Source organism: Pteropus alecto, unplaced genomic scaffold (genome assembly GCF_000325575.1).
Source record: "Pteropus alecto unplaced genomic scaffold, ASM32557v1 scaffold50, whole genome shotgun sequence".
Classification (NCBI taxonomy): domain Eukaryota; kingdom Metazoa; phylum Chordata; class Mammalia; order Chiroptera; family Pteropodidae; genus Pteropus; species Pteropus alecto.
In genome coordinates, this window is record NW_006431918.1 from 10,101,279 (window position 1) to 10,117,059 (window position 15,781).

At 39.0% G+C, this 15,781-nt stretch overlaps 1 protein-coding gene across 1 annotated transcript in view; it reads right to left on the bottom strand.

Annotated features, from left to right (window-relative positions):
- The window catches only part of EDNRA (endothelin receptor type A), a 46,079-nt gene extending 31,970 nt beyond the window's left edge, over nucleotides 1-14,109 (bottom strand). Inside the window, exons 1-2 of the mRNA XM_025042397.1 lie at nucleotides 13,833-14,109; nucleotides 9,522-10,006 (exon numbers count right to left, since the gene is read on the bottom strand). Coding sequence (XP_024898165.1) covers nucleotides 9,522-9,941 — 420 coding nt within the window. The 5' untranslated portion in view covers nucleotides 9,942-10,006; nucleotides 13,833-14,109. The remainder of the gene's footprint in view (nucleotides 1-9,521; nucleotides 10,007-13,832) is intronic.
- Nucleotides 14,110-15,781: the final 1,672 nt, after the last annotated feature.

Here is a 15,781-nt window from a genome sequence, read left to right on the forward strand (position 1 = left end):
GTTGCTTCCACCCTAACTGAAACTATGAGCTAGCCACGTATACTCATTCTCTACATCCTGTCCACAGACGAATGCCTAGTGTTTTCAGTGATAAGTGGGGACACCGTCTGGTAAAAAATACTCTTCTGAGCAGATAGATATATGGGTCTAGGCAATTTGTTCAGCAAAGAACTTAACCCTTCTTTTCTGTTTATTTTTTATTCACTGGCTCCCTTCTGTCTGTTGACCTCACCAATATGACAATGAGTATAGAATACAGAAATCTGTTTACCAATGTCCAAATGCAATCTGCAAGACTTATAACATAAATGCTATTCTGGAGAGCAATCTCTGTATCATACACATTTTCCTTTTAATATGTTACTTCTGTTTTAAATAAAGAACTAAAAGAAGGTGTTGGATTTAATGAAGAGAAAAGGGGATGACTTTTATCTTTGAACATTGTTTTTGAAAATATATATCTATTCTAGGGATGCCATTTCGATAACTATGAAATTTGACTTATGAGGTATATGGGAGAGAAGCTAGCTTAGCTAGCAGCATGGCCTTTGACATAAGACTGGATCCAAATCCTAGCTCTGCCACTTGTTAGCTGTGTAACTTTGAGGAAACTTCTTAAACACTGGGCCTCAGTTTCTTTACTTTTGGAGTCAGGCAATCTAGTAGTGAATTATAGGTTTTTTGTAGGGCTCAAAAGAGCTTGACACAGACTAACCACTAATTAAGCTTTAGGTAATATTATTCTTATGTTATATATTGGTGTAAATAACATTTTAAGATTGTATACTTTTTCTTCATTAATTTAGGAAATGTTTTTCCACATAGTAGCCAGAATGTTCTTGTTAAAATTTAAACCAGATCATTTCATTCATCTGCTTATAACCTTCTAAAAGCTTCCTATCTCACTCAAAGAAAAACTCAAGACTTTATAACAGTGTATAGGTAGGGAGACCATGTTTCCTGGTTTATCCAGGACAGTCTTCATTTGTGCTTACTGTCCAGATATAATTACTGATAGTGTCTCCTTTCACTCTCAAAAGTACCCTGGTTTGAATGATAAATTATATGGTCGCCCTATTATTAGGTCGTATGTTATCTTCCTCCCCCATATTCTGCTCTACTCCCTGTAACCTCATCTGGTACTAATCTCTCCCCTCCATCCAACCGCCATGGCCTCCTTGCTGTTCTTTAAGCCTTCGGGCTCACTGCCTCAGAATCTTTGTACTTCCAGTTTCCATCGTGGCTGGAGTACTCTTACTTAGTGGCACGGTTTGCTCCTTCGTCTAAGTTTTTACACAACTGTCATCTTGTATTTTCCACCCACTCTAAAGTTAACATCCTCTTCCCTTTCTTTCTATTCTCCTTCCCAATTTTACTTTTCTCCTTAGCACTTATCTCACATACTATCTATTTACTTATTTAGCTTGCTTATTGTCTCGTTATTCTATTAGAATGTAAACTCCACAGGGCAAGGATGTTTGTCTGGTTTTGTTCACTGCAATTTTCCCTCAAAGAGTGGTATATAGTAGCTGCTCAATAAATATTTATTGAATGAATAAATGAAGAACATTTGGACAAGAAATACCTGATGTAATTCGGTTGGCATCACCATTACCTTCTAGTAAATTTGATCTGAAATAATAAGACTCCCATGTTTAGTATAAGTGTTATGAGAAGCATGATTTGACCAGTTTCTATAATTGATTCTAGTCTTGAATTAAGTTGTTTTAAAAGTTGTGATGGCAAAAAAAATGTCAAAAAAAAAAAAACCCCTCTTACAGATGTTTAAATTCTAAAAAGTGACCTCTAACTCTGCACATCTGAAAATAATATTAAACCTTTCTGAGGGCACACTTGATTTTTGCTTCCTGAGTCCAGGAACACTGGGGACTTCAAAGCTTTCAAATTTAAATAAACATTTTAAGGTATGTGGTTTTGTAAAATTTTTGATGTCAAATTTAAAAATAAGGCTACCAAAAATTAAGACCGAATGATGCTTACATTCAATTCTATTATTGACTGTGATATCAACTATCAACTTTATAATATAGGAAAGTTCTTCCAAGAAAAACTAGTCCTAGTTAAAAATAAAATTTTAGCTACAGAAAGCAGTTACTCTAATTCCCAGGAGAATATGGTAGATCCAGAAAGCAACTGTAGAGTTTCTGGCAGTTTACCAAATTTATTTTGACAGAATTTCTTAAAACATTCCTTACTTAACCTCTCTAGTCTTAGAATCAGCTTCAGAGATAGTAAACTTGATTCTCCATCCTCTTTCATTTTAGTTTTACATTCTTCATACTAACTCTATGATATGCTAATAAAGAAATAACATGCACATCCTGGCAACTCATAAGATGAAGACACTATAGAAATATTTCAGCATAAAATAGCCAGAACATCTGGTTTTATTGATCAGAATGCTGAAATCAGTATAACATTCGCACATGTACTGTGTACCGTGTGAAAATTCCTTTCTTGAATAAAACTTTTATGTATTACTACTTTATGTTAAATTTAGAATATAGCGAGATCTTATGAGCTGTCTGTTTGATGAAGGGTCATCATCAGGAATTATGCTTTTTACACCTCAGCACCTTCCTAATGAAACCATTTCTCCTCCTCAGCCATGGGAATAATCTTGCAGTTATGGAAGGTTTCCATCCCCCATCAGAAATGGGGATAACTGTGCTGTAAGCCAAATGCTGAGGTTTAGCAGAATAACCTCACACGAGAATAATTACTTTACATGCCCATGAGAGAAAGCAATGAGGTTCCCAGACACAGGAAACGAAAAGTCAGAAGGGGAGATAGAGTTGGAGAGGGTTCTGAAGACTTTCCAGACAGCAACTTCCTTATAACAGCAAATTGGGTAATAAATTTATCACTCTGTCATTTTATATATAATATATTCTTAAATCACCTAGTTAGTTTAGCATAATGAACTTTTGCAATGAACATGCCTTAACTATGTCAGAAAATCAATCTTTTATTTTCTAAAGAACAAATACAATCTTTGTGATAAAAATGTTCCTTTTGATATTCCAGATCACTTAGAGGTTTAATATTTCAATCATAACCACAATTACAACTATGCTCAAAGAATGCATATTGTACAGAAACCTTGAAAAGAACCCTTCACTTGGTTATATGTACTAGAGAGAGAGGAAGTTAAACAACACAATGCCTGACCCATAGTAAAAGAACTCTTGACCTCTAAAGACAAAGGGAAAGGGAGAAAATGATCCTGTTGTTACATGCTACTCTGCTTTGCATGCAGATTGACGGTCCCCAAGACATTCCTGGTTTGCAGGAAAAAAATAGAAGTCCAATTAATTCAAAAAGCAAGTCTGCCTTTAGATCTAGAACTACATGGGAGAACATTCTTATAGAGGCAACTGTAGTACATTTTCTTATTTTACTCATTCATCAAGAATTTTTAAGCTGGGCACAGTGCTGGGTGCAAGAGATATGATGATTAATGAGAATGATGGCAGCTTGCCTCAAGGAACTTGCTGTCTAGTGGGACAGACAGGCAAGTGAATTGGCAAATACAATAGAGTGTGTGTTAAATGCTATTACAGGGTTAATAGAGGGTGTCATGGGAACACAGGAGAAAGGCACTAACCCAATCTGGGTCATGGATACTTGCCAGACAAAGAGATGTTTAAGCTAAGATCTGTAGAATAGGTGGGGTAAGCCAGAAGAGGCACGAGGTAGAAATATTCCAGGTAGAAGAATCATCTTGGGGTTCTCAAATGGGCCAGGTTAGCTGGAGTAGATGGAGGCAGAGGAAAAGTGTGAAGAGGTGCCTGGAGAAGAGGCAGGGTCAGAGCCATCTATGAGGACAACTAGCTAGGAGGCATTGCACCAACAAGGGACAGAGATCTTGGTCAAAGGACAAAATTTCTCTCTTAAAATTCAGGCAATACAGTTTCTGTACCTCATGTTATGATTATAGCACTGTTACTGCAGTGCATGAGAAAGGTCTTTTTTTATTTACTTAATGATGATTAAAAAAGAAAAAAATACCCTTATCATGCATGCAATTTGGTGGGTAATTTGATCAGCTTTGAGGAATAGCATGTGCAGACCACCGAAAATACCCTGTGCCTTGTCCATTAATGAAGAATCTCCCTGACAAATTATCATCATCATCACTACCATTATTTTAATTTGAAGGTCTCAAAGAACTCTGATTAGAAATTAATTTTAACGGTAAAGACCCTAATCAAAACAAATCAGATTAATAAGCATTTATTGAACAACTACTATGTTCGAGGCATACAATCTATAAACTGTGGCAATTTGTTTTTGAGACAAAAATCTCCTTGATGATTTGATGTGTTGAGAAACAACTTTTGTATGACAGCTCCGACAGGATGGATCCCAGTTGCACAAGATGTCAAAGGCTTTGTGAATATGAAGATAACTGGCTCTCTGTGAACATCTCTGGTTTCCACATTTCTCAGATCCTCTGCCAGAACACCATATTGGGAGCCTTGACTTTCCATTGCAAAACATTCCTGATCATTTCATACAGAAATTGTATTTGTTTATTTTTCACTGTTGATCCCAAGTGGTGGTTGCTTAGAGTGAACTCAATTAGTAATCAACAATCAGTTACTGGAAGCTGTCACTGGCTATTTAGCTTGTTCTTCTGGATCTGTTTTACTCCACATGCTAAATGGAGACATTATTCACCTACAGAATTTTCTGTGACCTCACTGGTTCCAACTCCTGCCATGCATTTCAGAGATTTCTAGTTCAAGTCGTTAGACTCAACTCCTCCCCTCTTCCCGTGGCCACCATTCTAATCTTCTCTGCTCGTCTCTTACATGTATTTCCTCACAATTCTGTTTCTACTTAATAGGCTGCAGTACAGTGGTTTATGGGCATCTCTGTGTGCACATATGAATGAGCTGTTATCCTAAAAGTGCACGGTGCCAGTCCTGCTTTAGGGTTTCTACTCTACTCAAAATTATAACCCATCTTCCTATAGACAACACTTCATGGCATAAACAATATTTCACAAATCACTGTGTATTCTAATCAATATTGCCATTTAGTAATTGGGGGTTATTTTTGGTCCCTAAACACAGATATCCTTGTAACGAATGGAAATATTTTATATATAAATTTACATGGCTAAGTTTTTGCATTTCTTGAATAATCAGGATATCAGATAAAGTAATGTCCTGATAAACTGAATCCATCATCAGTTTAAGTTATAAATGAGGATATTTGAAAGGGTCCACTAACTCCTTTCTTTTTATCCCTCCCGTTCTTTTCAGTCTTATTTTGAAATTAGTGATTTTTTTTTTAACAATTACAGTTTAGAGTAATCCTTTGACAAACTTAGTTAACAGCTTTTCAACATTGCCATTTTCAAGACTTTTATGATTGAAAAACAAGAAGATAACTGGCATTTATTTGCTTCCTTAGCTTCCTTCTGCTTTATATTTTATTGTCTCAGAATGTCTGATTTTATCACTAGGTAATATAAAGTGTCTATGTATATTTAAGTGTAAGCAAAGGTCAGAGAAATTTCTTTCTACTTTTTGGTTTATTTTTTTATTAATGCAACACATGTAATTCCATACCTAACTCATTTTTCAATTTAGGATTTGTAATGTCTCAGAAGCAGCAATTTGGTGACTATATCAGCCTCTCTAAGAAAGTTATTTAGGGCAAGGATCCCCAACCCCAGGGCCTGGACTGGTACAGGCCCGTGGCCTGTTAGGAACCAGGCCACACAGCAGGAGGTGAGCAGTGGGCGAGAGCAGGTGAATTTTTATCTGTATTTGCAGCAGCTCCCCAGGACTAGCATCACCGCCTCAGCTCCACCTCAGATCATCAGACATTAGATTTTCATGGGAGCACTGGTCCCTGGTGCCGAAAAGGTTGGGGACTGCTGATTTAGGGCACGGAAAGTTACTTAGGGGTAGTGATGACATTCTGACAAGAGCTGAGCATACATTTTAGGAAGTAGGTAGGTAGTAGGGCTTGTAAAGTATGGTGAGAATGGAGAGGGCCTTGACTACTAAACATGAGAGCTCCTGGGTGTTTCTGAGCAGTGACAGTAGAAGCAAGATCCAGTATTGGCTGGAGGGAAGAAACCTTGAAGATATGGAGATTTTTTTGGAAACTTTTGGAAATTGTGTAGAGCGACCACCTCTTCCATGCACAGAGAACATCCAGAGCCACCCAGTACTAGCCAAACGGGAAAATGACGGATTAGAAAGAGCCCACCTGCCTGATACTTTTGCTGCATTGCTTTTCAGTTATATTTTACATCACATTCATATATGAAACACTTTCAGTACAATCTCTTCCAAAGTGAGAGAAAGGGGATAAAGTGTGAATAGGAAGAACACTTTATCACTAGTAACAGTACTGCAGGGTAATCAGCAAGTCTGCCTCACCCAAAGACACAATCTTCACACTGTTTACTTCCATTTATGCTGACTGTGATATGACTCAATGCAATGTGCTCTGCCCGGAGACACCCAAGAACTGAGTATAATAGCAACTGATAGAATTGTCAGACATAGTGACCTGTGTGATTTGAAAATTCATCTTTCTTTGAAGAGCACAGGAGATACTTTCCATGGTTGTTCTTTCAACCTAATTCTTCTAATAGTGAGGGAGATAAAGAAGCTCCATGGGTCCGTTTAATAGACTGTTCTCCAAGTCTATGCATTATTTTCATTACATAGGTACCTAAACATAATGGCGAAGTGAGATAGACAGCTGCTACTTTGCCCTGAAATACAGAGTAGATTGACATGGTTAGAAGAATCACAGGTCTGACATGTGAGACTCCAAAGCATTAGAATGTTACAGCAGGAGGCGGCTGTGGAGAAATGGCAGGGGGGCCTAGAGCTCACTTGCTAGGAAGGCTATCTATTGACTGTCCTGGGCAGAAGTCAGAGAAACAGCAACGTCTTATGGTCTCCTAACCTAGAGAAGAGGACTGAGAGAAAGAAGTAGAAATAACTCCCAAATATTATGAGGCTTTTTAGCTCATTCCACTGCTTTTCTCTTTTTCTCTGGAAAAAGATTGAAATGACTAAAGAATATTTTCATTTAACCCAAAAGGTTTCCTTTCTGTAATATTGGTTAAATGACTCATTACACGGGTTTTAGAAAAATAGGATTTACATAAATCTTCTCCTGTGACGTAAAAACACCATAGCCAAGCTATCTACATTATTTAGAACTACAATAGGTATATAAAGTGCAATCATCCCTCAGTATCTGTGGGGGATTGGTTCTAGGACGCCCGCCAATACCAAAATCCTTGGATGCTCAGTCCTTTATATAAAATAGCATAGTATATGCATATAACCTATGCATATCCTCCTGCATATTTTGAATCATATCTAAGTCACTTATAATGCCTAGTACAATGTAAATGCTATGTAAATAGTTGTTATAGTGTATTGTTTAGGAAAATTATAAGAAGAAAAAGTTGTAGATTTTCAGTACAGACACAGTCATCATAGGTCTAACTACATAGTCACATCAGCAACAACATGACTTATTTTTTTTCCTGATTATTTTCAATCTGCAGTTGGTTGAATCTGCTAACGTGGAACCCATGGATTTGGAGGGACAATTCTATTGGATTTCCAAGAGGTAAGAACCATATAGTCAAATAAAAATGTGTTAATTTTTATCCATTACTATATGAATGTAAAACAAGTGTTTAAAAAATTTTTTCAACTAATTTGGAGACATTCCAGATTATCTGACTTAAAATGTTGCTATGGAATAGGAATGAAGTTTTTAGTCTGTTGATTGGCAGGTTGCAACTCAAAGCAATAAGCAAGTCTTCTTCTCAACAGCTGCAGATATTGATTTGCTAAGAAGCTGCTTTGCACATGGTGAAATGGGAGGTATTAATTCAGAGATGGTTAATTGTTCTCCTGAGCCCTACTGGGTTGGTAAATGGTGTATAAGAATAATCAGTGTTTAATACTCCGCACCATGACTGCTGAAGAGTCAAATTTTGAACATATGAACATTGTCAAATCTATTATTAAAGAAATATGTTATGAGAAAGCCAGGTGTTAAATACACATATTTCATAAAGAGGAGATAAGTAACCCTTTAAAGAAAAAAATTAAAGTTCTGTAGCATATTCTAAACCTTTTAAGTTATTTACACATGTTCAATCTTGCATCATTGTTCAGTTCTAAAATCCCATTTTAAGTTCAAATAGAAAACACATGTATTTCTGCTATTCTGTGGAAAGAGATGATATATGATTTTTTAAAATTATTATTTGTTGTCAAGTTCCTCCAATTTGGCAAACAGTGTATTGGAGTAATTTTGAAATGTTTTTTATTTGTACTGTTCACAACTATAATCATTGTTTTCACCATTATTGTTAGACCACTGATTTTTCTGGTATGCTAGTATAATTTTGCCACACTTTAAGTTTATCTATTGGGGACTGGAAGACTACTGTTCTACTTAAAATTTAGCATTTCTTCAATCGACAAACTTGCCATTTAAAGTCATATTTCAAAATATTGTTGCTCAGAATAGCTTCATTTCCATGGATAATACATAGAAGAAAAAAATAAGTGTGGAAGAAAGTGCTTTTCCTAGGCTTAAAATAAAGACATTCCATAATATCTGGCATAGATCATGTAATTTCATTTGAATTTTAGTTCATTTGAAGTCTTACAGCCATTTTCCTCTCACAACTATCAGACCAAATATGGAATATCTACTTCCTTTTGGCTTTAGTGTGTTTTGGTACTAAATAGTCCTGAAAACAAGGTGACCACAGTAGCGGTAGGTTAGTTATCTGCCTCTTCCATTCAAGCACTGATTTTGTCTAATTTGTCTTTGGATCTTATTGCCCAGCTCTGAGGCGGGTGCACAGTGAGTACTCTTAAATGTACACTGAAGACATGAGGGAGGCAACAGTAAACTGATGCCTAATTTAAATGGTTTTGGTAATACTGCTCAATGAGGTCAACACTGGCCTCCTACCACCTGGACCACATTATCTCTAAGTCTTCCAGATAAGCGAGGAAAGCCAACATGCCCTTTGGCTCCAATCATCAGTCCAGACAATCAAAATAAAATAGGTGCTTTTCATTTCAAGCCATACTGTGGGTATCTGGCCTCTGAACAACACTGCATTAAGAAGGTAACTGAAATTGAACATATATTTAAGTACTCTATTCAAAATCAAGTATCTCCCCAAGATTGCCTATTTACTCAGCAAGCACAGGGCTGGCATGAGAATTGATTTATAAAACACTACGACTTTGAAGAGTCATCCTTGAAATACTATTTGGTTAACAGTTAAGTTAGAAAAGAAGTGTAACATTTAACAAATAATAAAATTTTAAAATGTCACTGAATTGTAAGATAGCAGAAACTGCTCTCAGTAAAAACAGACTAAAATTCAGAAAATGAGAAAAGTCTGCAGTAACTCTCTTACTGTGGAATCAGAACATATGTTCAAACCTGCAGATATATTTGTGGGTACTTCCTACCTTAAATACATTGATAGGAAGATCAATGACCACATAGATAAGGTCTCCAAGGGCAAGGCTGGCTATCAGCGCGTTGGGGCCATTCCTCATACACTTGTTCTGGTAAATGATCCTGAGCAGAGTTGCATTCCCCACCATTCCCACGATGAAAATAGTACAAGATATCACAGTGTTAATGTATTTGAAAGCTGAAGTAATCTTAGTCTGCTGTGGGCAATAGTTGTGCATTGAGCCATTGCTGGGTAAGGCCAAATTAGTGGGTCGATGAGTGGTAACCAAGAAGCTGAGCTCTGTCCCACGAAAAGTGGTGAAATCTTCCACATGAGTGCTTAGATTTGTGCTGTAGCTCTCAGGATTATCACTGATTACACATCCAACTAGTGCCACCCAAAAAGACACACTAAAGCAAAAGGTTTCCATCTTGATGCAAACTTGAGGAAATGTCTCTTTTTGTGTTGCTTTTGTACCCTCACTTTTTTTTTCACCTGGAAAAAGAAAAGAGAAAAAATAATTCTGGTTATAAAATCTAGTTGCCAGTAGTATTGTAGTCAATAATTATTTATTTCTTCAATTAAAAAGCAGGATATATTTGGTAATGAGATGAGATATATCTATGTCAGCTTACCCCATGGAAGAACAAAACCAGAAAAGACCAAAGCTCTATTAGGGCAACTTATCTCTATCCTTGTCTCTTTCTCTGTATCTCTCTCTCTGCCTCTCTCTCTCAACTGTATCCACAGTTATATTTATGTCTAGATTATAATATGGATGAGGATATGTCAGTTTTCTTTCAAGAAGTACATAAAAAGTTCCTTTTTTTTTCTCTTTACTACATCTAGGCTGATAAGAATCTGACTTACAAAAATCTTCAAGAGTTGAGATATAAAATTTCATTTATTAATGAAAGAGAAAAGGCATTATATGCTGAGTAAAAGTTACATAGTTTTAAGGCATAAAATTAGCAAATTCTATAATTAAGAATCCAATATTCCAAAATGTGTGTTTTGCACACAGTAAACAATGAACATAGGGAAAAATACAGCATAGGTAGCCATTTAAAGTGTTATAAAATGTTAATTTAAAATCAGAACTCTAGTTAACACCATTAATACATTTAATAATCTTAGTTTCAATTAAAAATGACATAACTGAATACATGAAATATTTTATTGAAAACTTTGATGTTAATGTGTACAACCTATATCATCTGAGGAGTTTTTGGCTTTTCCATTCCTCATAAGTTAGAATCACGATGTTTGCCAATGAGTGAAATTGGGAGGAATGGAGTTCCCTAGGCCAGGCACACCATTTGGATTTCCACAGGATGTCTGCCTCGTGCTCTCTTTTAAACATCCCACATAGCTACATTTATTATGCCCAGTTATGGTGCTGAGTACTCCACATGTATGATGCCATCTAATCCATACCATGACCCTGTGAAGCACAGACAGAGTTTTATTATAAATAGAGGGAAACAGAGGCTCAGGAAGGTCAAGTAACTTGTCAAAGCCACAGGTAGTGAGTGACAGTGCTGTACTTCTAAGGCAGTTTAGTCTGACTCTGAACCTGAACTCTTAACCGACAGGCAACACTGTTTCTCATTCTCATGCCTTCTTAGCACTTAAAATGTTTTAACCAAGTTTCCAGAGTTTCAACGAAGCAGTAGACTCAGGAGGGTTGTTATACATTTTCAAAAGACCATTTGTTTGTTTGTTTGTTTTAGTCATTTTCAGAGATTAAGTGGTCTTTCTTGCCCATATAGTCTAGTTTCTACTTTAATCCTTAAAGAAAAGATGGTGGTAAAATGAAGGAGGTTGGTGGTAACACAGTAATGAAAGGTAAATAAAAATGACTTCTGACATTTAAATATTTTGTATATTTTCTTTTTTGTGAGTTTTTATGAATCTTTAAATGAAGACCTTAAGTTCCTTTGTACAATGGTGTGTGTATCTATGATGTATAATTTAATATTTTAAAAAATTGTGTCCTTTTTCAGAATCTATTCATAGTTGGTATTAACCACTTTCAGAGATTTTGACAATTATTTAGGAAATCAATAAAGCTTAGGTTTAGTCACTATGTGGATAAAATGAGATTGATTCAAGTTGTCTGTAAGGTCTAAAGTAGATCTAAGGCACAAATACCGTATACTTTAGCTTTCTCCAGAGGTTTCCCCAGGAATCTGAAATAATAACATTTTATGTACAGTAGTAATCTAGTATGTATGTACCTGTCATCCCACTTGAGCTTTACAACTCTATGTAAGCGGGGCAAAATCCCTGTTTTACTCATGAAGAAACTGAGTCTTGAAGTTTAGTCCAGTTTTCATGGCCAAGAAGTGGCAGGGCCGGTATAATGCCTCACTTTACTTTTCTTGTAGGACTTTACTCCGTCTAATATGATAAAAATAAATGAAAAAAATAGCAATTTTTCTAAGGTAGGGGCATACTATGTACATGCCAGTTTTGCCTGGACTTAATTATAAGTAGTTTGCAGTTTTTTCCCGCTTCTTACAGTTTGGAGTGAGTATCTGACAGAATATTGATAGACCTACAAAATGCCAATGTTTTCATTTTTCAGTGGAGACCAGGGCTCTACGAACAAAGCATACTGTCATCCTCCTCTCCAGAAAAGAAATCCTTCAATACCTTGTAATGACTAAAGCTTCCCAGTTTCCTTATTGTAATGGAAACTTCAGTAATAGTTCTCTTAAAAATAAGAGAGAGAAGGCTTTTTCAAGAAATGGAATGTCTCTTTGCCCATTAGAGTCTGCTAGGAGGATATTTAGTGACCGGACCTGGCTATCGTAAGTATTCCACCACTCATGAAAGGTTTGAACATTAGCTTGCTGGTCTGCTAATGTTTGAACATTAGCTTGCTGGTCTGCTTGGTCAGCTGATTGCAGCAGGAGCTAAGGAGGCCAAGGCTGTGGGTTCTTATCAAAGGGTGAGCAAGCTACCATTAAAACCGCTTTCATTCCTCCTCCAACAGTGATGCCACCACAGAAATAATTTCTGATGATATCTCCATCAGCTCTCGACAGGTATTAAGTTTCAGAGCTGAGGGATACTTGGCAAAGGCATGTGAATACCATATTATCATTGGGTGAAAAATTCAAAACCACACAAAAGAAGGCTCTCAAATGCATGTTTCTCCCAGGATGAGTCTGTAGCTCATTTCCATGGGTCCAAGTCATGCTGTGCTTGGAAACATCAGTCATAATCAGTCATAGCTCTAGTGAAGCATCTCAGGTTCAGACCTGAAGAACATGGTTTACAGATTCAGCATTCTTCTGTTTGGGGTCTAAGAATTTGCTGAAGTTCAAAAGCTATTATTAAGGAAGAAGACTGAATCCTTATGCCTACGCTTGAACCATTTACTATCTCAGACTCTCCAGATGAAAGTTCACCTGTAATTACTAATTTGGAAATTCCAACCTTACCCAAATGGCATGAGTTTAGAGCAGATAGTTTACATGCAATGACTGCCAAGGTGTTTCACAACGAGTTAACACTTAAAAAACAGAAGGAGGGGCAGCTATAAACTTCTACAAGAGGAGAAAAAAAAAAAAAAACCCTAGGAACTTTTTACAAGTATTCTGTAGGTTTTGCTCGCTGGGCAGGAACTCTCCTTACTGACGTTTGACTTTAATATGCCTCCCACCCCACCCCCTCCGCCGCCAACTCTACCCGGAATACCATTAGGGTCGTGTAAACAGAGGCTGATTTTCTAGAAACGGCCCTTGTTTTCTGCACGTGAAAGGCAACAAGTGCCCTTTAAAGGACAGCACGGAACTGAGCCCAGACCTCCACAGGCAGGTTTCCAAACTAGCTGTGCTGGGGGTTTTCCAAAACATCGGTCCCTCACAAGGAGTGCCCTCCGCTACCCCGTGTGTATGGGGAGGACAAGCAAGCGAGTAAGAAAAGGCTGCGGGGCACGGTGTACAAGTAGGCTTTCGAGCCAGAGACAAGGCTGTATGTAATGTTCCGCAAAGTTCTTGCATGCCTGGGAAAAGGCAGACGCAGGGAGAACTGTGGGTTTTCCTTTGACCAAAATTCCGAATCCCACCTGGGAAGGCTGAGAGGCTTTGGATCAGTTCCCCAAATACTTCTGAAGCGCACCCCTGACAGGAAGGCGCCTGCTCCGCCATGCGCCCCTGGGCAGGTGGGTGCCAGCCCGTGCGGAGGGTTGCCCAAGGTTCAGGGCACTGGGCGACAATCATGCTTCCTTCCCCCTACTCCCAGCCGAGGGGCCCAGGCGGCATCTCCCCCACCCACGCCCGGATCCCTGAGAAGAAAAAGCTGCACCAACCGTGGAGCAGAGCGGGCGCAGACAGATGCCTGGTCCTCGCTCTGCGCCTGGGCGAGAGGAAGCGAAGCTGGCGAGGGTGGGTGACGTGGGTCCCGGGCTCGGCACGGCGGTGGCCCGGGCTGCACAGCTGCCCACGCTTGGGAAAACGTCCTGGGCACGGATTCTCTGGGGAGGTCTCTCCGAGCCCGCAACCTCTGACCACCGGCTGAGATGGAGCCTTTCCACTTCCAGTCTACAATCGCCAGACCACAGGGATGCTGTACGGGAGCGCGCGCACGCGAGGGCTCGCAAGAAAAAGAAAACTCCAGAGAACACGCCTCCCGTCTGTCCTCTCCTTTTCCTCCAGATGCTCCCAGACCTTTTCTGCTCTACTCTAGGAAAGCAAGAATGTCCTAACTTTCCAGCCCTCCTCCTATAAAGCTCAAAGCTGCCGCCCCCTCCCAGGCCCTGAAGAGCAGGAGTCTTTTTAACTGTTTCCTTCCTGAAATGAAGCGGGGGCGGGGAAGTGTGTGAGTGTGTGGGGCGGGGGGGCTGGAATCGAAGGAGGAGGGTGGTTTAACAGACAAGCCTGAGAACCGAGGAAGGCCTTTCAGAGAAACCCATTCCCTCCCCAGGAAGTGCCGGCAGATTTGATCTGGGACCGGAGCCACTGCAGACAGAGCCAGCGTCCTCTGCGTTGCCTGCCTTTTGCTTGGCTTGTATGCTCCCTCTTAAACTCATAGCAAGTTAAAAAGCCAACGTGGACAGTTTACTGGATCAAGTACTTTTTGCTTTTATCTTGTCCCTTGAAGCTAGCACCTCCAGGCCCCATACCACTAGTCCAGGGCAAAGCAGGAACCCTTAAGAGTCTGTGGAAGGGTCCAGAGTATGGCTATGATTCCTCAAGAAATCCAAACAATAAGGGTGCAGACACTACAGAAGGTGGGTCTCAGCGTCTTTATATGATAGAGATTTTTGTGGAAGTGGATAGGAGATGAAGGACAAAGGCCATTGCCTGTGACATATGAGAAAAAGTAGAGGGCTTCTTAGAGAAGGCCCTGCCTTGTAGTCCTTCAGTGCACTCCTAGTGTGAGGCCTATTGTGGAAATGTTGCACTAGTCACGTTATATTTCAGACTGTTCTGGTTATCTATTGTAGCTCAAAATCACCCTAAAACAGTAGCAGGGCTAAAACAACGACAGTCATTTACTTTACTCATTAATCTGCACTTTGGGTGGGGCTTGGCTGGGATAACTCATCTTTGCTGGGGCTGGAGGCTCCACTTCCAAAATAGTTCACTTACTTGGTGATGAATGTTGGTTTTTTACCATGTGTGTGTCTCTCTACAAAGTAGTTTAGGCTTTCTCACAACATGGTGGCTGAATTCCAAGTTGGGGTGTCCCAAGAGACAAGAAGTGAGAGCTGCCAATTTCTTAAGGTCTGGGCCTGGAAACTGGTACAGTGTCACTTCTGCAGATTTATATAGTCAAGCAGTCACAGATCCCAGATTCAAGGTGAGAGGATATAGACTCTACCTGTCAATGCATGGAGTATCAAAGAATTACGTATGTGTGTGTGTGTGTATGGGGGGAGGGCGATTTGTTAAACCATCAAAGAGAGCCAGAAAATATGACCATTGAAAGGGGCCTTAATAGTCATCTAGTCCAATTAGACTAGATATTATCATTAATATGTTCTATCTACAGCATCCCCATGATGAAGAGTCAGCCAGCCAGGGTAACCAGTAGCTTTTATAAGTGCGCCTTAGTTTGCATTAAAAAAAAAAAAAAAAAGTACCCCTTCAGACACATGGATGGCATGGGAAGCTGACAGTATGGATGGCATGGGAAGCTGACAGTATTTTCAGGGAAGAAAAAGTTATTGCTTCCTTCCAGAAAAGGCTTCTGTACACCAGGGTCAACACCTCGGATGTGAAATGTGTGCTGAATTTCAGCCTTTACTCACCTGTG